The sequence below is a fragment of the Apteryx rowi genome, unplaced genomic scaffold (assembly GCF_003343035.1).
Source record: "Apteryx rowi isolate R43461 unplaced genomic scaffold, aptRow1 scaffold_74, whole genome shotgun sequence".
NCBI lineage: Eukaryota > Metazoa > Chordata > Aves > Apterygiformes > Apterygidae > Apteryx > Apteryx rowi.
Window position 1 is genome coordinate 1145412 of NW_020451027.1, and position 23593 is coordinate 1169004.

At 38.0% G+C, this 23593-nt stretch overlaps 1 protein-coding gene across 1 annotated transcript in view; it reads left to right on the plus strand.

The window, feature by feature from the left end:
- NTNG1 (netrin G1) overlaps positions 1 to 23392 on the plus strand; it is a 154455-nt gene extending 131063 nt beyond the window's left edge. The window contains exon 9 of the mRNA XM_026087885.1: positions 23166 to 23392. Within this exon, the coding sequence (XP_025943670.1) occupies positions 23166 to 23392 (227 nt within the window). The remainder of the gene's footprint in view (positions 1 to 23165) is intronic.
- The last annotated feature ends 201 nt before the right edge of the window (positions 23393 to 23593 follow it).

The following is a 23593-nucleotide window of genomic DNA, read 5'->3' on the forward strand; positions in this document are numbered from 1 at the left end:
TTTTTTTTTTTTTTACTTTTTTCATATATAGCCTATTGGTATTATTAATGAAATCTATTTTTGTGGAGCTTTATTGCTAGACATCATTGACCTAGGGAAACGTGAAATTTGACCTATGAATAAGTAAGGCAAAGCTATACTATAGACAGTTTAATTACTCATATAATTGTATTAGTAAATATCATGGCTTACTTTTAAATATTAGTAATCCACTTTGGGAAAAACAACCATGAAAGTCCAATTGTGTTGTAAGGCTCACAATATATGATTTGATAAATTACTGTTCAGAGTCTACCCTGTACTACATGGGCAAAACACACAGACACTATTATCCTCAGAAGTATTCATTTAGGTAGCTCACTCTTGCCGATTTCATCTAAAACCTTTGAGGATCTAGGCAGAGAGCTCATCACTTGCATCTCTGTGCATACAGAGGTCAGATGCAATTTTAGACTTTGCCTCCCAGATAAAAAGCACCATGATAACAGCTGTTATCTTACTGAATTCAGCATTATACCGCATAGCCATGGGGTCAGCAGGGTCTGGTTGGTACAGGGAGATTTGCTGCCCTCAGAAGAAGAGCCCCAGCAGATGCGACTGTTGCTTGCACTAGTCCCCAGCTCTCCCCTGGGACTGCTCGTGCCTCAGGCACCGGCTGCTGGGGCTTCGCTCCCCACCTCCCTTCCAGGCACACGTGATGGGTCTCTCACCCACACACGTGTTAGATCAAAGTGCAAAGAATGAATTAAGAGCAGAACAGTCTGCTCCTGAAACTGTTTTAAATTTCCAGAAACATGATAAAATACCAAAATAGCTGTATTTCATTTTTTATCTTCTAGAAATTACAGGATTATCTTTAAAAATAAACATAAAAACAGAAGGAAAAGGTCCAAGCCAGGCAAGAAACTTAACCAACAACTACAGCTTTTTGGGGCAGGCTTAAAGGGAACATAGCACTTTGTGATAGTGGGAAGCCTGTAACTATGTGGAAACATATACACTCTGAAGAACTGCCTGAATTTAAAAAATGGATGAAGGTGCAGAGGCAAAATATTATCCAGGAGCATTCATTTGATTTTCCAAGTTTACCAGTCATGGTTTTGCGTCTTTTGTATTTTTTATCCATGACGTTTCAGGTGACTGAATTCTGTTGCATACATGCTGGAGCATTTGAAAAGAACAGCTTTTAATTCCACATGCACAGGAATTGATTCCAAAAACAGCTGCATATTTATCCAATCAGGCAAAGAACAAGCGATACTTTTGCCAATCTCAGCTTAGCAGCATAGCTCGAATTTTCATTAGGCATGATCATCCCATGGGGGAAAAGGTCAGGGAAGGTCCAACGATTAATATTATTCAGAAAATCACTACCTCCTTTCATATAGTCAATGAGCAAATAAAGAAGTTTAACCTTCAGTGCTGCAGCCAGATCCCCACAAAGGCCGAGACGGCATACAAGAGTTCCCAAATGTTTTCTTGCTCCTAAGTTATATTCAGGGCATTATTTAGTGCGAGTCATTGCTTTAAATCATCTTAGTTCCATGGTGTAAATATTAAACAATTAGCAAATGAGTTTTTAGCTAGATGCCTTGTGTCAAGCTCTGAATAGTTTCTTTTATTTTACCCTTTTTCTTCCATTTTAAATAGTTTCTCTTAAAGCAGGCAGAGGACTACAATTACACTCTTATCCTCAATGTTTAAACTGTGCCGAGTGCTTGCATCTGTCTCATGGACTGAACTTGTATCACTCTGTAGCCTGTTAGATAATTCATATTCTGTCACAGTGTGCATTCTACTTATATGATTATTTAAATACAAACATTTCTTTTATTGTCTGCATTTTGTCATGTATTACAAATGTTAGAAGCCAAGGTATTTGATCAAAATCATCATGCAGACTGAATTTCTGAAGAAATCAAATCTGAAATTGTGACCCTGTGAATTATATTAACATTTGCTTTTGGAGGTTTGTGTTCACAATTCAATGTGAAGAGGTTTGCTACCATCAATTTCTTAAAAAAAAAAAAAAAAAAAAAAAGCACCTTTCTTCAAAAATATATCACACACTTCTTTCTAGAAAGATTAAATACATAAAAGTAATTGCCCCTTCTCTTAAATGGTAGTGAGCTTTTTACCTGTGTGTACGCAGATATGAGTCCTTCAATACCTACACATTGAACTTGTGCGTGAAGAACTGTGCACTGGAGAAGTAGTACAAATTCAGAACAGGGATGCCCTGCCGTTGCAACTTCTGTGCATGGGGCTATGGACAGTCCATTTATGTCTTTTTATCGGTGGCAGTTTTACTGTTTTTTAGCTGGTAGGGATACAATGGGATTTCCCCCGCACCAGTGCTGCATATGCTTTCAGTTCTGGTGTGTTCTGGTGCCGGGACTGGTGCTAGTAAGTGTCCTGTCACAGAGCAGGAGGGAAATATAACATTGAAAGAAATTATCAAAAGGTATAAAATTCTGATGGGGTTAAACACCACTGTCCCCAGGGGAAGATCTGCCCCTGCTTTTAATACATGAAATACTTATTTTACAATATCTCTCTTACATGATTGTTATGCAAACTAAAGAAATTGTGTTTATACAGGGTTTGGATATTAGAGGGACAGACTCTGCTTCAGGCTTCTCCAATTCAAATCCAAAATAATTCTTCTGAAATCAATCTAGAATCACACTGCTATAACTCAGGGCAAAGTGTGGTTTACAGATGTAAGAAGAAACAAGGCAAAATTACAAACAAAATTACGGAGAGTTATTGGCCCTGATTCTCAGATCATACAAAATACTGTGATTCCACTAACCTCAGGGGAAGAATGCTGAAATATTAGTATATGTGTAACGCCATACTGATACCCAGGGTTTTTTAAACCTGAGAAAAGACATCAATGTGCTGATTAATCCATTAATTGCAATACATATGGCCTGTAGAATAACCACACAGATACAGTGATACATAGAAAACTTCACTATCAAAGCATGAATGTCATGGAATGGTATTATTTTTTTAATGAGGTACTGGATTTGAAGGAGGATGTCTCTCAAGGAAGAGGATCTTTCAGGTCAGGAAAACAAGTGTCAAGAGAAACACGGTAGTTAATGAAAACGATTAAGTGAAGTTGCTTTCATCTATGAAGAGCATAGAGAAGATGATGAAAGCATAGGATGCTTTATATAGTTACTATACAGATCAGTATAGTTGCTGTAACTTACAGGCAGGTTGAGGATCAAGCTGGAAGTCTCAAGCTTGGTCTTAGCACTGCTGCAGAGTCCGTGGGGTATCGTAGCAGCATAACAGGCCGCAGAGGTACCAGAACTGAGGGACATGGGCAAGGGCTCAGGGACGTGATCTCAGCATCTCAGTGCTGGGAGGAAGGCCCCTCTAAAACAGGAGTACAACTCTAAGTTAGGCAACTCCTGTGCATAAGGAAGCCCAGGAAAATAACAGGTCATAAAACAACCAGAAAGACTGAGGCAAAGGGCAGAGGACTAGTAAGCACAGTTAACATCTTAAGAGGCACCAGGCTTTTAACAGACTGCAGCTCTCCAGCAGATTTAATCTGATTGCTTGGTCATCAGACCAAGAAATTGATCCTTAGCAGCATTTATACATCTGTTCTTTAAAAGAAGGTTTTTTTCACAGCAAGGTAAGGGACTGGATTGGAGCAAAGAGGTCATTCTCCTCTTGATCCCGCCCAGATATCAACTTCAAATTCAAAGCTGTTATTCCATGGCGGTCTGAACTGCTCTAACTGCAGGTGCCCCAATCCCTCTTCTCCCCATTCCCAGCTAGTTAGTCCCACACCCCTAGTCACATCCCAGGCACTTGTCTGACCTTTTGCTGAGCCATTTCAGAGCTAACTCTGCAGGKCTCTAACCAGACAACAACCTGAAGAACAGTTTTCTGCTGTGTTAGTGCTGCAATAGGACTCAGCAAAGSGTCAAGCGAACAGGAGAGCCAAGGGAGGGCATAACCCCCGCAGCTGGGGAACGACAGGCCCCGGCGGCAGGCGAGGCTGGGTTGGGCTGCATGCAACGGCAGCATGGCTGGGGGATCAGCATTCTCCTCTTTCCATCATTAGATCATTCATGTTATAGCCTTGCAAGCTGTTGGTATTTTTACCAGACAAAGCCACACAGTTTCAGATGGATAATTAGGAGGACTTCTAAAAACCTAAACTGATCTCTACTTTCCTGAAAAATAAAACAACTAACCTACASAAAAACAAACAACTCTCTAAGATACCTCTTGTACTGAAGGGGATTCATAACCTTTTCAGACTGCAAAGCTGGTATACTGCATGCAGAGCCCAAATGCACACTCGTGATGGACATGAGCAAGAGTGCATTTCTAACCAGGCTAATTTAAAATTCTGAATACACTTTTTAGGTTCTTCAGTATTTTTGGTGCTGTATCATGGGAGAGTTCTGAACAACTGAATATTAGGAAATTCATAAAAAGTTAAACAAGCAGCATTATTTGTTTTCTTTAGTCAGATGCTTTAAAATGGTTAATATTTGATAACACAATGATAAATATTTTAATATAGTATATTGCAGTCAGTTAGGAGTAGATCAAAAAGACATACAAAGTAAGCTCCAAAAGATAAACTTTTATTAGGCACATGAAATAGAACATAAAGCTTGATAGCAATTACCATATAATCTGTTCACGTTTGGAAACGTATTGAAGGGGAAACATAACTCAGTTAGTTGTTATGAATTATTAAATGTTCATCTGAACAGTGATGAGCAGGACTGCTCTTCCTCTGAAAAGCTGTCACACTTTCCTTTTAAGCCTGCTCAGTGGCTATAACTTCTGTATAATTTGCCTGCTCACTACCTTTTTATGAGGATGGAAGTAAAAGATCCAGACCACCACAGACACACCCAGTTGCAACATTTTCATAAAGGRGCTAAAAAGGACCATTTAAGTTCAAGTAAAATAATCTCCATCCTACTTAATTAGAGATAAAAACTATTGATTTGAAGCAATAAAAAATAGCCAACACTTCCTATCCAGCGATGTAACTGATAACAGCGCTGACACCAGCACACACTGATTATTAAGGCTTCAGTATTCAGACCTTTAACTTCATTTCCACATGTGCAAATACAACTCTCCCAAGAGATGCTTATGTTTCCAATGACAGCAGTATGAAAACCAAAATTTAGTTTAGAAAGGGCTGATAGCTTTGAACTTCCAAGGTTCTGACCTCCTCCCCCTAAAAGGAGCTAACTCCCCTAGCGTTAGCTAAATATCAGTGCTTTTAAAATGTTTGTTAATATTCTGCATTAATAACCGGATGCCATGGAAGTAAGTATATCARGTTTCAGTCTACCTGTAAATTTCAATTTGAAGGGACTAGATTGCACCCTTAATGGATTTCAAAGTTCTTTAGATACAGGGGCACAGTTGAAGTAAAGGTGTATTTCTGCCCTGGATTTGAACATGCTGAAAAGATGTGACCCTAAAGTCACCAGCAGTTTGTACAGAGTTGAGTCCTGTACTGTCTAACAGCTGATGAACTCAAGGCTCTTTGACTGCATACTACTATTATTTCAGGTATTTTCCAAGAGAATTTGGATTTCTTTGCTCATTGACAATATTTGTTACAAATAATCTGTAGAGTTGAAAAAAAATGCCTCAGACTGTCTTAAAGAAATGTAGTTGAGCTAATGGATTTATTGGTTAGTATCAGTAAGTTGAGTACTTCATCAATGAATTCCTGAAAGTAATCAAGATCTTTCAAGATCCGAACTCTTAACTAAAACTCTTAACACAAGTGCTTTTTTACATTTCCTTCTTCACACTTCACTCATGTTACTGTTTTCTGACCATCCTCCCTAGACAGTGGTAGAGCTGGTCTTCAAGACCTTTCACTCCTGTGAGTTGTGTGCTTGTCCATCTTCATGTTTGCTTGCTTGCAGACAGTAGAACACCTTACAGCAGAAACATGAGATCTGCACCGAGTTAGATCAAAGGTCAAATAACCCCAGTATCCTGCATTTGACTGTAGCCAGGAGTATTGAGTGACACATCTTTAAGCACAGGCATCCAAACTCTTCTGAGCCAAAGATTTCATCAGTATCTTTGTACTTAGGAGGTCTCTTTCATCCACTAATTCGTCTAATCACTCTTTGAGACATTCATATCTTTGTTATCCAAACGTCCTGGCCACAAGTCCACAATTTAATTATGCAGCATGTTAAAAAAAATTCCTTCTGTTTAACTGGCTGACTGATAATTTCATTTGGTGCCTCCTAGACTTGGAGGGGGAGGCAATAAGAATAAATGAATAAACATTTCCAATTCACCTTTTTCATGCTATTCTATGTATAGTATTCTATACTGTATATACTACTATATTCTCCTTCAATCTATCTTCCTTTTCTCATGCTGAAGAATCCTCCTCTGTTTAATCTCTCCTTTTATAGGAACTGCTTATATCTATCATCACTCTACATTGTACATTTTCTGATAGTGCTATACACATTTTCAGTATGCAAGACCATTCAGTTTTCAAGAGATTGGCACATCACGAATTTATATAGTGACATTGTGATGTTTTCTCTTTTATTCTTTTTCTCTGTCCTAATAATTTCAAGATTCTATTTGCCTATTTCCTGAAACAGAGCATTAGGTCAACTTTTGCAGTAAATTACCCTGAATTACTCTTAAGGTCTCTTTCCTAAGTGATTAAAGGCATCTATAGGTGTAGAGTTTTTGCTATGGATTACTCTTTAACACCAAATTTCATCTACTGTTTTATTGTACAGTCACCCAGCAGCATAGAAATTCTTCTGCAGATCTTCACAGCCATGTTTCTTTTGACTAACTGGAATACTTTGTTATAAGAGCCAAGTTTGTTACATTACTCTTCACTCACATTTTTAGTACAGTTCTAAATGTGTTGAACAGTAAGTCCTGACACAGTTTCTATGGGAATGAGTGGTAGCCTTCTTCCATAGTAATAACTGACCATTTACTCATACCCTGCTTCCTATTGTTTAATACATGGTCATTCCACTCAAAAAAAACAAAACCCAAAAAAACTCCAAAACTTTTATTTCATGAGAGCTTGGTTTCTTTGAAAAGCACTGCTGAGAGATCTTGTGAAATACTTTTTGAAGATTCAGGTACACTATCAACTTGATCATTTGTGTGCACATGCTTAGTGATTCCTTAAAAAATCATCTACTAGGTCTGAAAGCCATTATTTACCTCTGCCAAAACTTTGGTCACCCTTTCCTGTTCAAATTCATTCATGTATCTGCTATTTCTATTCTTCATCACAATTTCTATCAATTTGCTTGCTGCAGAAGTTGTACTTACTAGTATCTAGTTCCTGACAATCTCTTTAGASCTCTTTATAAAAATCATGTCTGCCATAGGTTATTCTTATGGTTAATGAAGCAAGTGTTGGGAATTAAACTATTAACCTCACAGGTAATAGTACAGACATTTTTTCTTTCTTTTTTTGGAAACTCTTGGATCAATATCATTTGCTTCTGGTGATCTAATACTACACACTATTTCTGTTTTTTTTTTTTAAACATGTGGTATTGATATTTTGAGCAAGTGCCCATCAAGACAGGCACTGCCTTGGGAAGCCCCAAAGGCTCTTCCACAGTGAACGTTTCCTGGATCTTTGTCTTATGTGAACCGTATGCACCAGTCATTGGTCCAACAGACTTTCTGGAAAGTTTCTTCTTCTGATATGCTTAGGAAAAAAATAATTACTAACTTTAATATCTTTAGTACGTTGCTCCAAATCATTTCTGGCCTTCCTTGGTACCTTAGCATATTCTTATAGTTAATGTCCTAAAAGGTCATGATTTTTTTTTTCTCTCATTTGGTCACTGTTTCAACATTTTTCTTCTTTATTATTTATAAATATATTTCCTTCTAAAGATTTCTGTTGGTACTCTGTTGGTAACAATGCCTTTTTTAAAAAAATCCTTTTAAATAGTGGTTCTTTTTTGATACTGACATAAGTTTACTCAGCATCTTTAATATGACTGCATAGCATATTGCCCTATTAGCTTCTCCTTGAATTTCTTTCTAACAAGTGCCTATATGATGTCTTTTCTAGACTCTTACTCTTGAGACATGTATTAAYTCTTCCAATGATTTCAAATTCACCTTAAAGTTAAGCATGCAAGTAAATATTTTTGACAAGGAACATGGAAACAACAACATTAGGAACAAAAGCCTGATCTGACAAGTGTCAGTCCAGCTTTTTAGTCAGATCTTTGACTACTCCCCTTCACAAATTTTAGTCAAGTTATTCATATGAATAATAACTATAAAAGTGAGTAAAATTTTACAGGATCCAGCTAATATGTGTTTAGAGGGGACTGATATCCTACATTAATGGTATTATTCCTTTCAATTTTTTTCATCCCTATGCAATTTGGAGATATGATTTTGTTGATTAAAAACTGTTCTTCTCTCACGTTGGAATACAGTCAATGGCAAAATCATTAAAAGAGACTTTTAGTGGGAGCCAAGGCAAGCCCCTTATAATTATCTTGGCTTCTAAAGAAAATAATTAAATTGTTAATAAAACTTTCATACATGATCATCAGGTGAGAAGAGAAAGATGAAACAATGCTAGAAGTTGAAAGATTTCTTCAGAGAAGGGAAAAGAGTTTGATCATAAGTCATTGGTTCATAATTAATGTCTACAGAAAATTAGTTATAACTGAAATCAAATTGGTAAACCATATTAAAGGAACTGCGTTCATTAACATCACTTATCCCAATATACCATGATTAAAGTATTACAGCCAAAACTATTTTGTGTTTTTATAATTACATGTTGGACAAATGCTTCTTTATATGCTATTTTTTCTTTCTAATGATTATCTATGTCTTTTTGGAGGGTCAGCTCTTCAGCTGGCAGTGGAAAATTATGTAATAACAATTTCACCAATCTAATTTTCTGAATCTAGAGACAATACTTTGGTTTGTACTTCTGTTTACAGATCAATTTACACACCCCATTCCTTTTCTAGAGACTTGATGGAGTAACTGCAATTCTTTCACACTTTTCAGACAAATATGAAACCTTGTGTATTTGCCAGATTTACAAATCAAAAAGTATAACAAACTCTGACTCTGTCTGTGGATAAACCAAAATATTGCACTGGCTTATACAGTGTTTAGGTGGACACAGTGACCACAGGTGTCACGTTAGGGAGCTACAACCAGAGGCTGAGCTGTACCTTGGGTACTGCAGAGCAGGCGAACGCAAAGCCACTTCTAGCTTTCTAGGACACCTACGCACTAGTCCCAGCTCTTAAATTTGAAGGCTTTTCTAATGGACCCAAGAATCTATTCTTGCACTTCAAAACTGCTGGCTTATAAAGGACCTCAGCCATAACCTCTTTGGTGGTGGAATCATCCCCTGAGTAGTTATTTAGGGCAGTCTTAAGAAGTAGTGCCAAGCAGCTATAGAGGTCAGGGATGCACAAGGGCTACAGCCAAAAGAGCTACCAGRTTTGTACCAGGCACAGAGGGTGCCCTTACCCACAACGCGCTGGCTCACTGTGCTGGCCCCGCGGCTTCGTGGAGCAGGAGAAGAGGCTCRGTGTTGCAATACAGTGAGGATGTGCTTTCTCATAAGGGTCTGGCACAGAGCAGTCCTGGAAAAAGTCACCCGAATTGGAATCACATCCTCCTTTCTCATCACCTGACATCAGGCGTACACATGTGCCCATCACCTTGCCATGCAGGAAACGCTGGCTCCCACCCCGTGAACCCCGCAAAGGCAAACACACCGCTCCGGCAAGCTCTGGGATCAGAGAGGTCAGATTCCCAGTGCCGCCGCGGCCGAGCCTGTGGCAGGAGAAGGAAGGGCGCGTGGTGGGAGCGGGGGGTTCAGGATGCGGCAGGGGGGTGCGTGCGAGGGAGATGAGGCAGCGGGGGGATAGACGGGGCAGGCTGCACTGGAAGGCAAGGTGAGCTCATCAGGAAAAGCAACTTCATCATCCAGACGCTCTGTAACAGAATTCTATTTCCATTTTCTTTGAGAGCTCTGGAAAGAAAAATAGAGACGTTATTTTTGAAAGAATGTACAACATTCAAAAGTACAACATTTTCATAAAAATTGAACATTTCATGTCTGAATCTTCTTTATCTAAACTGAAGGCGAATGAATGAGTTTGTAACATTGCTATACATACAGCTTCTCTGGAGCTGTTTACCTGAAGGCAGGACATTACTATCATACCGGTGATATAATGAGTAACACATAGAGAAGATAGGAGTATTGTGTTTCTCCCGTAAAGTTTTTTATTTGAAGCATAAGAAAACGGTCACGTCTTTAGTTTTTCAGTTTATAAGGGTAAGTGGAAGACCTTCTGAGTAACAATTATTGCTTTTCATCATGAAGTTTAAGGTATTGATACAATACATCTATAGTAAATATGTAACAAAATGATTATAGAGAAAATTATTTTACCTGTGTTCAGATTAATGGAGATAATATCTTTGTTATTTTTCAACTCTGCCATGCCATGACAGTCATTTAAAAATTGAAGAACATTTTTAGTAAAATAAAGCAAGTAATTTTAAGTGAAATAATATTCTGCAGTTTTATCTATTCCTTGAGGATCTCAGGCTATTTCAGTCTTCTCTAATAATTAAATTTTAACACCTTTGTGCATCAGGATTGATAAACACAAATATAAGAATGTTAATCAACTTGTCAGAATTTGTGCCAGAACCATATTGAGGGAAATAGAGTTGTGTCTCTTTATTTCATCCTGCAACCTTAATGGTCTTTTAACTCTGGACTTTTTAATATCCTGAATTATTTTAACATTTTGTCATAGTAAGCACTATCAATGCCCATATTTAGAGACATTACCTTTAGTCCTTTAGAGGTTAAAAAGAACTTTTCTGACATTAACCAAGCATATATATGTCGAGTGCTCTCTCTCTGTGTTTAAAACCAGTCTAGTGTTACTCAGATGTATTTCTAATTTGTAGCAAAGCTACATAGTTGATAAAAATCAGATTAGTGCAATCCCACTACTTTTGGAATAGCTTCTTACTAGCAGCATGTGTAACAGTACTGTGAAACATACACACATCAACCTGTATGTTAGTCTTTGTATCTGTATGGGCCAACCTGTCATACTGAATCATGAATTTTAACTGTGTACATACCCGAACGCTACTTTTGAAATGACAAATAAATAATCTGGGCTTTTGGAATTTTGTTAAAAGGCAATATAGTTAGATAAACAAAGACAGAGTTGTTCTGCAGGTCCATGTTCTGACATAAGCGTCTTTTGAACATTTGTGCTGAATGATATGATATTATGAGTGAGGGAGAAAAAACGCTTTCAACTGAAACACTGGCTAATTTGATCACATTGGTTACATCTGCAAATAGAAGCTAGTGTGCCAGAAAAGGATTGTACAGGATTGCAATCATCTGTTATCCATGCTTTCCCATCTAGTGGCTGCTCTGACATGAAGATAAATGCACAATACCAAGAGCAAGTCTGTGTGTAGCAATAAATATTGTTGATGAAAACTATCCTGAAGTAGCTAATAACTTTAATTATTTGATGCATTAATTTATTAATTCTTATTTTTGCCGAATGCTACATGCCAGTTGTTTGAGGCATTTTATTGATATTCTGGTGAAGAAAGTAGGAGAGTAAAGCATTACACCCATTAAACCCCACTTGCATGATAGCATGTTATCATCCAGCATATTTCAGAAGGGGATTATGATATAACAAATCTGCCTATTGAGTCTCAGTTTTACTGTAATAATTAAAAATAGAAAAATAACAGATAATATTTTAAGAAAGGCCAAGATAAAGTACAGAGGATAAAAAATATTTATGAATCTTTGGCATATACCTGATATATGAATATGAAGCTGTTAAGGCTCTGACCGGTTAGTTTAGAAGGAATTACATACATGAAATCAGTATATCTAACTAGCAGAATATTTAAACATCTTATACAACTGCCTGTGCCACCTTTAAGTGGACAAAATTGCATATTCCTTTTTTAACATCATAGCTTATAACCCCTTTTCTGAGACCCTCCAAACTCCCTTGGAAACAGCAATCAAACCTATTAACGCATTTATCTAATAAAAAGTGCAAACCTGTAAACAGCACTGGGATTCACAGGACCTGGCTCTTTCCTTCTTTTGTAGCATAGGCAAATATTTGACTTTCCTTGACATCAACTTCTCCCTTGTTGGGTGGCAATAGTTACTCTTACTCACCCTGAAGAGCTTTGCGAGACCGATGGGGCAGTGGTTTTATCCCCCTTCTTGCGCTTGCTGAATGACGGCGCCCTGAAGCATTTCACCCACGTGCAACACAGGGAGTCAGTGTAGGTTCAGAAAAAGATCCAATTCCCAGCATCATTGCTTTAACAAAAATATGTATTCTTCACATTTCATATGTTCTGTAGGAATTAAATGAATGTTTTAGCTTAACCTTAACCTTTACTAACAATCACATAAGCACTGAATGTTTGTCTCCTAAAAGAGTCTGGGCTGTTTACTTCAAACTATCAGTGTTTTGGTCTTCTATAGCAGAGTATTATCCTGATATCTTAAATCTCTCTGTTCTGAAAAATACAGCCAGGAGAAACACATATTGATCATATAAATGTCTCTATCCTTACACCTATGTCACTGAAGCACAGCTGATAATGTCACACTTACATAATACAGAAATATTTTCATATTTATCAGTTATTTTAGAGATCCCTTTCTCTTTTATTTACATACCCTTTCCATTTTAATATCTATGTTGTTCATGATACTGTAATTGAAGATCTACTGATGCTTCCATTACATACACTATTTTATGTGACTTAGAAGTTGATCATAACATAGATTTCAAACAGATTTCATTATTAATTTCTCAAAACACCCCATTTAATTGGCTTTAAGCCAAAGCAGCAAGAAGCAAGAAAAGTTAGCAATATTCAAATGATTTTAGATCCCAAATAACTTAAGAATAGCAGTGTTTAATATTTAATTTGGCAYGAATATAACATCTTTTTCATGTAAAAAAAAAAATCCAAGTAATTCTGCTTTAAAAAAAATGGCCATTGAAATGCAAAATCATCACTTTTCAATGAACTTTCCTACAGTTTTTCTAATGCACAGCAAGTGCATAAAATAAAATTTGCAGAACTAACCTGACTTATTCCATCTGAGTGATACTAAACTGTTTATTAAAAATGTAGTTCCTTCTTACCATCAAAAAGTAGACATATATTAATCTAGAAAAACTGTACCCTTTTTGGTAAGAAAGGTTTCAAATAGTTCATTAGTTTCATAAATATTCTTCTTCTTCATGAAACACATCATGAGCACTTTTGCTCAAATTACCAGAGAATACACACATATGCACAAATGTATTGAAGTTTTGGGAAGCAAAAAACTAGAAAGGAATAAAAAAACAAAACAAAAATATTCTTATTAAATAGCATACAATTTCAATTTGATCATAAAGTTCGCACCCAGAAATTTTCTTTTAAATCATTCTAAATTTTGTCTAAGAACTTCAGGACCAGGGTCACACAAATGTTTTGAGGAATACAAATGCACCTAAAATTTGTCTTCAGATTAGTTCTATTGTGCAGTAAATAACATTAATAATAAAAGCCATAGATTTTCTCTCTCTCCATTCTTCCCTAAAAATTTTAGGAAAAAAAATTAGAAAATCTCCAGTCCCCTAAAATAGTAGAAAGTATTTTCTGCTGTATCTTTTTTATTTCATTAGTGATGGGCTATTTGAACTGATATATATTAGAATATAAGCAATCTGATATGGATTGGAAAATTAAAAAATGTATGTACATAAAATAAGACCTAACTTCACAGTCCACTGCCTATTTTTATCAAAAGCTTGTACTTCAAAAGACAGTGCAGAGTAGCAAGTATGCCATAATTTCACAGCTTGGTATACAGTAATTTTTGAACAAGACTGAAAACGATACTGTTAAAGAGTAGATAAAGGAAGAGCAAAACCTTTTTGCATAAGGAGAAAGATATTTTCATTTTCTTTTTTAGGTGTTCATTTCTTGTGGCTGCCACTTATATCTCCATTTTACATTCCAGCTGCTGGAATGGTTCATGTGCACTCAGAGAGCCATTATGCCTCTTTTGAGAGCCTCTATGGCACGAAAGAGCCTCACTTTTTCTTGGCTATACAGTTAGTCTTCTGCCCAAATCCAACTTGTGCCAAACTCTATTTTTGCTGCTAAATAAAGTAATAAGTGTGTGGGGCCACCTCAAGGCTTTTGAAGGTCATTGGTGCAGTGCTCCTTGGGAGGGATGAGGGGAGGAGAAGCTTTTAGCCTCACAAATAAATAGAAATTGCCTACTTCTTGTGTTCAAAATATTATTGCAAATCAAACATCCTAACATCTAAGGATCATTGTGCATGCAAGAATGTTCAGCCTCTTATATAATTCATAACTGCGTATTTGAAATCGTGCCCATTTGTACGTTTCTGCTTTGGTTTACTCTTTGGAGGTTTTTTGTGCTCTGTGAAGGTGATGCTTGTTCCAGCTCTGTTTAATAGATCTCGGGAACTCTTAAGAAAATACTGTTTGTATACACAAAGCTGAAAACGCTGCTGTTCAGCCAAAGCCATCCTGCTCATGCTCCAGATAGGACTGAACTGCCTAAACGCAGGTGCCCAGTACTGGGGCCCCAAGGGCCACGGGGGAGACCCAAGGGTGTCCCCTGCCCAGCCTCCTGCCACTGCCCCGTCCTGGGACCCCATGGGCTTACAGCAGACCCGTCGGCCCCATCCACACACCCCAGACACCCTCCGGCATCTCAGAGGGCAGTGGATGGTGATGTATTTTGGTGACCAAATCCCACCCATCACATGTTTGGGGGCCTCTTGATGACCATTGCAGCTTCTGTGCCTGAGGGGGTTTTGTGCTTGGCAGTTTTTATTGATAGCACCAAGCCCAACCTTGCCCTTGGCACTAGACAAAAAATCTGTAGTTTCAATTGCTTCTCCTCTCAGTCAAGGAAGGAGAAGACAGATCATTTAAGAATGTTCATTTATCTTCAAGAAGATAGAAATAATGGCACCACAGCTTACAACTTTTAAGTGGAATATGAATGAGAGAGGCATGTGGTCCCTTTTGAGCAGCTAAAGCTATGATGCAGCTTATTGGTCTCCTGAGATTATTCTAAAATATGCTGAGGGTCATACTAGTACAATGGTGCTCCTCCACAATCAAAGCAACAAAAAAGCATGAATTTTCCCCCTTGGAAATCATCCCTTTTTGGAGAAGTGTAATATCACAGAATCACAGAATGGTTGAGGTTGGAAGGGACCTCTGGACATCATCTAGTCCAAACCCCCTGCTCAAGCAGGGTCACCTAGAGCACGTTGCACAGGATCGTGTCCAGGTGGGTTTTGAATATCTCCAGAGAAGGAGACTCCACAACCTCTCTGGGCAACCTGTNAGAAGGAGACTCCACAACCTCTCTGGGCAACCTGTGCCAGTGCTCTGTCACCCTCACAGTGAAGAAGTGTTTCCTCATGTTCAGATGGAACTGCCTGTGTTTCAGTTTGTGCCCGTTGCCTCGCGTCCTGTCGCTGGGCACCACTGAAAAGAGTCTGGTCCCATCCTCTCGACACCCTCCCTTCAGATACTTGTACACGTTGATAAGGTCTCCTCTCAGCCTTCTCTTCTCCAGGCTGAACAGGCCCAGCTCTCTCAGTCTTTCCTCATAATAGAGATGTTCCAGTCCCCTAATCATCAAATATCATATCAAAACCATCTAAGTCAGACAACTGAAAGATTAACTAACCATTTACTAAAACTGAGGAGGATTGGATGGTTTTATCTCAACAGTAATTTTTAGATTACTAAATCTGGATTTGTTTTCTTTTCAACCATTTTAACAAGTAATCTTGCGTTATCTCTGATAAAGCTGTTATGGCTTCTCTATCACGCAAGAGTATAGATTCCATAATTCAGATATTCCCCTGTCCTTCTGACAGATTCAGTGCATTTCTTCTCATTATCTTTTATTAATTAAACTCAAACATTTTAGATTAAGAATTGAGATGGAAAATGAGACAGCACAGACACTGCTCATGGAATAGAATAACCTCCTGCCACTGCTACCCCTATATCATGATTAAAATAAAATTTGTTCTCTAGAGAGTTTTGCTTTTTCAGGAGTGAAACAATCATTTAAGTTTACCCATGTGGATGCCAGGATAAACTGGTACCTATTTACAGGAGAGAGGAATCACCATCCATTTGGTGGCTAAGCGCAGGAGACGGCTCTGAACGGGAGCTGCGTCTTCTCTCAGGAACTCCACAGACTTCTCCTACAGTTTGATTAGAACCGACATAACTTTGAAGTGAAAATTGTGCAGCAAGACCAGAAATTACATGTGGGGAAACAGTCCAAAAGCTCTACCAGAAACCTTCAGCAAACACAGTTCCTCCATTACCCACCTGTTTATTTACTCCCTGGTAACTTATAAAACTGATTTTATAATAAATTCAGTGTCTGTTCAATTGTGCCTCTAACAGGCATTTCTAAGAGAAGGCAAGATGGAGATGTCGGCCTCTCGAAGCTACTCTCACTTGCTCCATGCTTATTTCCTTAGTGGTCATTACAATATAACTCATCAGAACATTGTCTCAACTTTGCACCAGAGATTTTCCTATTAAAGTTTGTCATCTTAGGACCATAATTTTGACACAGTATGGTTAGTTCTTTAGGCTTGTACTTGCAAGCGTTGATTCGTTCCGTCTTGACTTGTGACTCACTAGATAAGCACAAACCAGTTTTGTTTTAATGCTATCCAAGCATCTACCTTGTCTTGATCTGACAGTACTGTAAGATAATTTTACTGGTATTATATCGCACTACAGCAAATGGTGAATTAGCATCACTTGAAAAAATAAATCATTATGAATACTTCTTGCTGTACAAGAGCAATAGCTGTTTTTCATATCAGATAACTCTGTAGTTTAAACTACTCCATGAGCCTGATCAACAATTTGACGGGTGTATTCATGGTACCAGAAAATTTATAAACTATTTGGCAGTAACTGGTAATAATAAATAAATAAATTCTAATAATAATCAAACAATAGACCTAAGTTAATTTAGAGACAGGTAGGGGGAGAAATCTCCTAAGTGGAAAAACCTCCAAGCCAGTTATTAGCCATTGGTTATTGAAATGAGTAGGATATTTAACTTATAAAAATCTGAAGTTTTGTCATGCACTGTGAAACACAAATTGTAACAGCAATAATTGTAACACTTCAGAAAAAGCCTGACTACTTGCAAGTTTTCTCCATGCCCTTATGTCCTTATTCCAAAAATTTACTCTATATGGGTGAAATCTCTCCATAGAGGAGATCTTTAGCACATATTACAGGAGCAAAAATGGGTTCTTTTATACTATGTATAAAGAATATTTAGCACAGTTTCCAAAYAGTGGAAATAATTATTTGTTTCTAACTCTGGTAATTTGAAAATATTTTAGTTGTGATCACTTACATCCTAAAATACCTGGAAACAAATTTAAAGCTTTGCATTTGAGTTTGGGTAGGTGTTTTGCATGCCCCAAATGCATTAATGTCTAGTTGACAACTTGTGGGGAAAAAATATTATTCATACCTTCATGACTGCTAAGGTTTTCTTGCATGTGTGTTTGCTAWATGTATGTGCAGATGGCTGCGTTCTTACAGGCATACACAGAACCTTCCTCATTTGTTGTGTTTTCTTTTAAATGTTAAAAACAATCACAGAATATAGTGATCAAATTTTTAGAGAAAAATGCCTATTACATAATCTTTATAGCATTCATAAGAACTAATTCTGTATTTGATGATAAACCTCTTATGCCTGGCCTCAATTTACTGAAATTATTCACGTAGTGAGATGAAACTGCCTAATTTTTTCATGGTATTGCAATGTGCTGTTCACAGCTCTCTATATATAGACAACCACTGCATATATTGAAGCTACCTATGAACATCATCACTGAAAATCTGGGTTTCACTATGCTTGCTTTTTTACCCACTTATTATGCTGAGATAGATTATTCAGTTAGCATGCATGCTGAAAACTTCTTCCTAGATGATTTGAAGCTACATTCTTTACCCGATACGAAGTACCAAGAAAACAGATGCATTAGAGAAAACTCAGCTGAGAGGCATTTTTTCAGCCTCTAGATGCGCATGCTGTCAAAGTTACTAACAGTGGGTGAAATCCTAGGTCAAAAGGTTCTCATGATTTTGGTAGTGCCAAGATTTCACACAAACAGCTGAGGAACAGCGTGGAAAATTCACTTCAGCAAAAGCAGGGTCAAAACTTGTATCAGCCCTTTAGAATAGACCAAAGAGTCTTGCAGTATATTCAGAGCTGGCAATCCACCAACTTGCTCTGGGACTATAGATGCTCGGTTTGGTGGATCAGGGGGACAAAGAGGACAAAATTCAAGAGATGGTCTTAAAAAGAGGGGAAAATAAAACCCTGTGTAGCAAATGATATCACACTGAAGAAAAATAGTGATAGGAGAGATCATACAAAACATTTCTGGAAATGAAAGACAACATTCAAGAAAGAAAGAAAGAACCTCTAGAAAACTTTTATTTCTGTGACCTTACTTTATGATTAATGGTCTTTATGCTGTTGCTACAAATAATGAAAACTTCTAAACCAGCCTAGATTTAGACGTAGAAAGGTAGCACAACCTACCCGGGTCAAAAAAAGATATCTCGATCACCTTCATTTCTTTTTTAAATCTGTCTGATTTTTAAATCAGTCTATCTTTTCACATATTCATGTGGCTGACCCACCTGAGTGAGATGCTACTTTAGCTAACCTGGACAAAAACAAGGGTAGCCCCCAAAAAAGATACAAAATACATTTTCTCCCCTTTTGGATAGCCTTCAGGTGGGATAGGATGCTGAGAGAAATTGGCTTTAAAGTCCAACAGTGTATTTTTTCTGTCTGAGCAGTGGACAGACCAAAGCCCCTCAGCCTGTGCCCTGAGCTGCCCAGACACACAGCCAGGACATGACCCAACAGCACGACACGAACCAGCAGCCTGCGGTGATGAGACTTAAGTTTGTGTCACTGTGCCTATATTGGTGCTTCAGGACCAAGTTCAGGCCTGATTTTTTTTTTTTTTAAAGAAACTGCAAAGGTATTAAAGTTGAGTTTCAGACAGACTCAGAAATTTCCATGCATTATTCAGATGTGAACATTTAAGAAGAAGGTACACATTTGTCAAACATCTACGCTATCCTCAATACTATTCATTAAGTAGCTAATATAAATTCTGTGAAACACTAGAATATCACTTACCACTTGAACTGCTCGAGTTTGTTAAAAGACTAGATTTCCCCCTTGTTTTCTTTTTATTCAATTTGCAAATTTAATGACACTGGAATTACAAAATAAATGGTTTCTCGTGAATATTTTGTGACTGGTGGCAAGGCATCTTTCAGTACTTATAGAGGTCTTATCCTAAAAAAAAGACTTCAGTATTTTATTAATGACTACTTTGGTAAGATGTCTAAATTTTAATTCAAAAAATTAATCATATCTTACCAATTGCAGTGGTTTGTTGGTCTGGGTTTTTTTCCCCCAAAGTTGGCAAAGCTTCAAATATCTTCCCATTTTTTGCACGTAGCTTTTTTCTATCTCTTTGTGTAGTATTTTAAGGATCTCATAATCAGAAGACTATAGCTTAGATCATAAATTGATGAATTATGAAAATAACATTAAACATTTTCCTTTATTTTACTTTAAGTATTTCACTTCCCACAACAGGACAGAAAATCTGGAGACTGTGCTCAGAAATACCCTCAAAAAAAGCCCCCAAAGCTCTCCAGAGAAAATCTTAAATTTTCAACTTGATGTCCTATCTTCTAACTCGTGAAGATCTGCCAGCAAACTTGCAGCTAGTTCAGGCACACCAGGCTTAGCAGTCATGCGTGATCACTTCAGAATTTATTTGCATCGCTTCGCAGCATTTCGATCTTTGATCAGGACTTGGTAGCTGATGCCTTTGAGATTATGAAACTTTAGCTTTTTTAAAAAAAAAAAAAGCACAGTTTTTGATGCCAAATGTTGAACACACATAATCAAGGCATAGATATTTTCCAATTCATAACTGGTTATCGGAGTGCTGCCAGTAACGCATGGAGCAGGAATATGGCAAAGCAAATGTCTCCAGTAATTTCCCTTTACTCTAGCTCAGCTGACCTTCATTCCTAGCTATGCTCCCAATATTTTCWTTCAAAGAAAAGACAATAGTTCACTCTCACCACCTACAAAGGGAATCGTAGGAATGGTTTTAGAGTTGGTCAGAATAAAATTAAAACAAAATTTGCAAAAAGAATTATAGCATTTCATGAAAATCTTCCTAATTGTTTCATCTAACTTCCAAATCACTGTATTTGCTATCTACATGATACATATATCTGTGTGTGTGTGTGTGTGTGTGTGTGTGTGTGTGTGTGTGTACGTGTGTTTGTGCACACATGCACAAGAGAAAGAGGGAAGGGATGAAACTAAGGAGAAGGAAGCCGGGACAATATGAGATTAACAATTCAAGAATTTCCAAGTGCAAGTACTTTGCTAAGAACATGAGGCTCTACCTGTATTTACTTCCATGTGTTTCTGTGGGCAAACTTTTAAGACTATACAAGAAATACGGAAGGAAAAGCTTTTTATCAATCCCTTCGAGTACTTTATAGAAAAAGTCCTCATTAGAAATAAATGGTCTGAGTTGACAAATCAGCATCTGTAACATTGTACCGAGAATCTTGTAGTCAACAGTGATTATTAGGCATCTGATAGGCTGCATCTATGTGTCCGGTAGCATTAACTTCCAGTATGTAGCAAAATGCTACTTCAGCCACCCATATCCAGAAATCTGTAACTACAAGATTAGAATCTGGGGTGATGACCTTTTAAAATATCAGTGTAGAGTTGTCAAAATAAGTTTTAAAATAGGAAAGGTATTGGAAAATAAAGTTGTTTTACTGAATACTTAGAAAAATTTGTATAGTATCATCTCATTCATATTCAAGGCCAAACATGAAGTGAAATACCTCTTCTGCTGTTAAAAAGTGGTATTTAATTAACTATTGATTCCCACTCAATTATTCAAGGGAAACGGTGGTCAATATTGATGGAACAGATATTTCACCATTTTCATTGCCTGAATTGTAGGAAGCAGCCACCACAATGAGTACTCTAGAACAAGCAAACTCAGTAGCTGTACCATGAGATAAAGTATTTTGATTTTGCATATTGATATGGCTAAGTATGTACAGTATGAAGGCAAGGTCAGCTTTAAAGATATATAGCCTCAGTTGTAAGATATATAACTCGAATATTAATTTTAATTCTTTTTTAAAAAGTTCATTTTTTGAACCTGTTATCCTGTATTTTTCCTGGGTTGTTCATCTCTCTTATTTAGTTGGTGGTAGTTTACTGCTCCTCGTACATAGTATAAACACTATTTTTGCAAAAAATATAAAGATCATTAGAATTCAGACATATGCAGTCATCATCATCATCAATAATGTACATGTCTTTGTTGGACCTCAATATTCAAGTTTTGACATTACTGTTCAGAAGCTGGACACTTCAATGTTAAATATCTAGTTTTTAAGAAAACCTTTTAATTACTAAAAGGAATCCCTGGGGGAAAAAAAAGACATTTATTTAGCCATACTCTCTTGATTCCTTTTATGCAATTTCTCACTGCCTCATTATTTGGCCCATTTGTATGTACCGGATTAGAAAGCAGTTGTCAGATTCCTTCTAGAGTGAGAAAACTACTTTTCTGAATGCAAGCCAGGACAGATAAGATTGCTAGTACACAAAATTTCACAGATTTATGTGGAATTGCATCACTTAAGAATTTGGACTGTTTGAATTTTAGTTCTCATCATATTCATATTACTTTTAAAAATAAATAAACAAACATTTATAAACTGTACATTTTGTTGTAGAATTAAATAACAACTTTACAGTAAAATTAACAACACTTTCTCCTATTATCAATTATCTTGAGTATTTCCAAGTATGTCTCCAAACCCAATCATCTTCCCCCTAATTCCCTGAGGGAAAACCGCTGTTACGTTCCTGCRGAAGGTGCAAGATCAGCCCTTAGACCATTACTGAAACTACCACTCCTGGGGAAAGCAGCACTGTAACCTAGCGCATATTCTCCTGTGGGGGCTCACGGGGACTAAACTGGATTGACGCACTGACATAGTATGTTGGCCCGTCTGTACGTAGTTACCCGAGGAAATACGCCAACTGATGTTAGGTAATGAAAAAAGCAGCCGTAGAATTTCCAAATACAAAAATATAACATGAGCTCTAAAATTTCTGCCTGTGATATTTTCTCCCAACTCTTTTGTCAAATCAGACTTCAGAAGTTATTACATCAAGGTACAACRTCTAGCTAAGATAGTTTTAAGATGCCAGCTACCCTTGTACCAAAGCAGCAAATCTAATTAAGAAGAAATATTTGATCTGTAACAGAAATAACATTATCTTTTATTTCCATACCATATAATCCCCATCAACTAGCATACTGACTTTCCCATGTGTGGTTGCCTTATCTTTTTGCGTATTTTTTTTTCAGATCATTAATACATGCAACTCTGTCAGTATGAAACACTGGCTTCTCTTACCTTTTTAGTTCAGCAAAGCCATGGCGCATTTTTAACCACCATTCATGTTTTCTAAAAGCTCTGGGCTCTAGATACCTTGCCCCTTTCAAATAATAACACTCACCTTGAGTTCCAACTCAGTAATAACTGTAAAAATATGGACGGGGCACACAGCAGGTAGTAAGTAACTTTACATTCAGTGGTCTGAAATGATAACATTCTCCAAGACTACAGTTAAAAACAAAAACAAAAAACAGCAGATAAAATAAAAAATGCAAGCTTTAAGTGTTTAAAAATTAGGATGCATCCCCCATTTACAAGTCTCAAGGAGGGGAGGGAGGCATGAGATGAGCCTCTAGTGGTTTAGCCCTGTCTTTCGCGCGGGAGCTTCTCCTCCAGACGAGCTTACATTTATGCTGCTCTTCTCCCCCCCCTCCCTCCCCGCTGTCCTGCAGCGAACGTGTGCGACAACGAGCTGCTGCACTGCCAGAACGGCGGGACGTGCATCCACAACGTGCGCTGCCAGTGCCCCGCCGCCTACACCGGCATCTTGTGCGAGAAGCTCAAGTGCGAGCGGGACCCGGGGGGCTGCAGCCACAGCTCGGGCCCGGGGGCAGCGTCGCGGGGCCCCCTGCCACCGCTCGCCGCCCTCCTCGGCGTGACGGGACTTCTCATCTTCTAGGCGCCGCGCGGCCGAGCCGGACTGCTTCAGCTGCGGCGTGCCGCAGGACAGCACAACAAAACCCCCGCGTTTCCGCCGCAACTGAGAAAAGGAGGCAGAGCGAGGAAGACCCACCGCGCCCGGGCTCGGCAGGCCCCGGCGAGCTAAGCCATACGGGCGGGCGGCGGCAGCGCCGCGAGGCAGGACTCCGCGCGGCCGCGC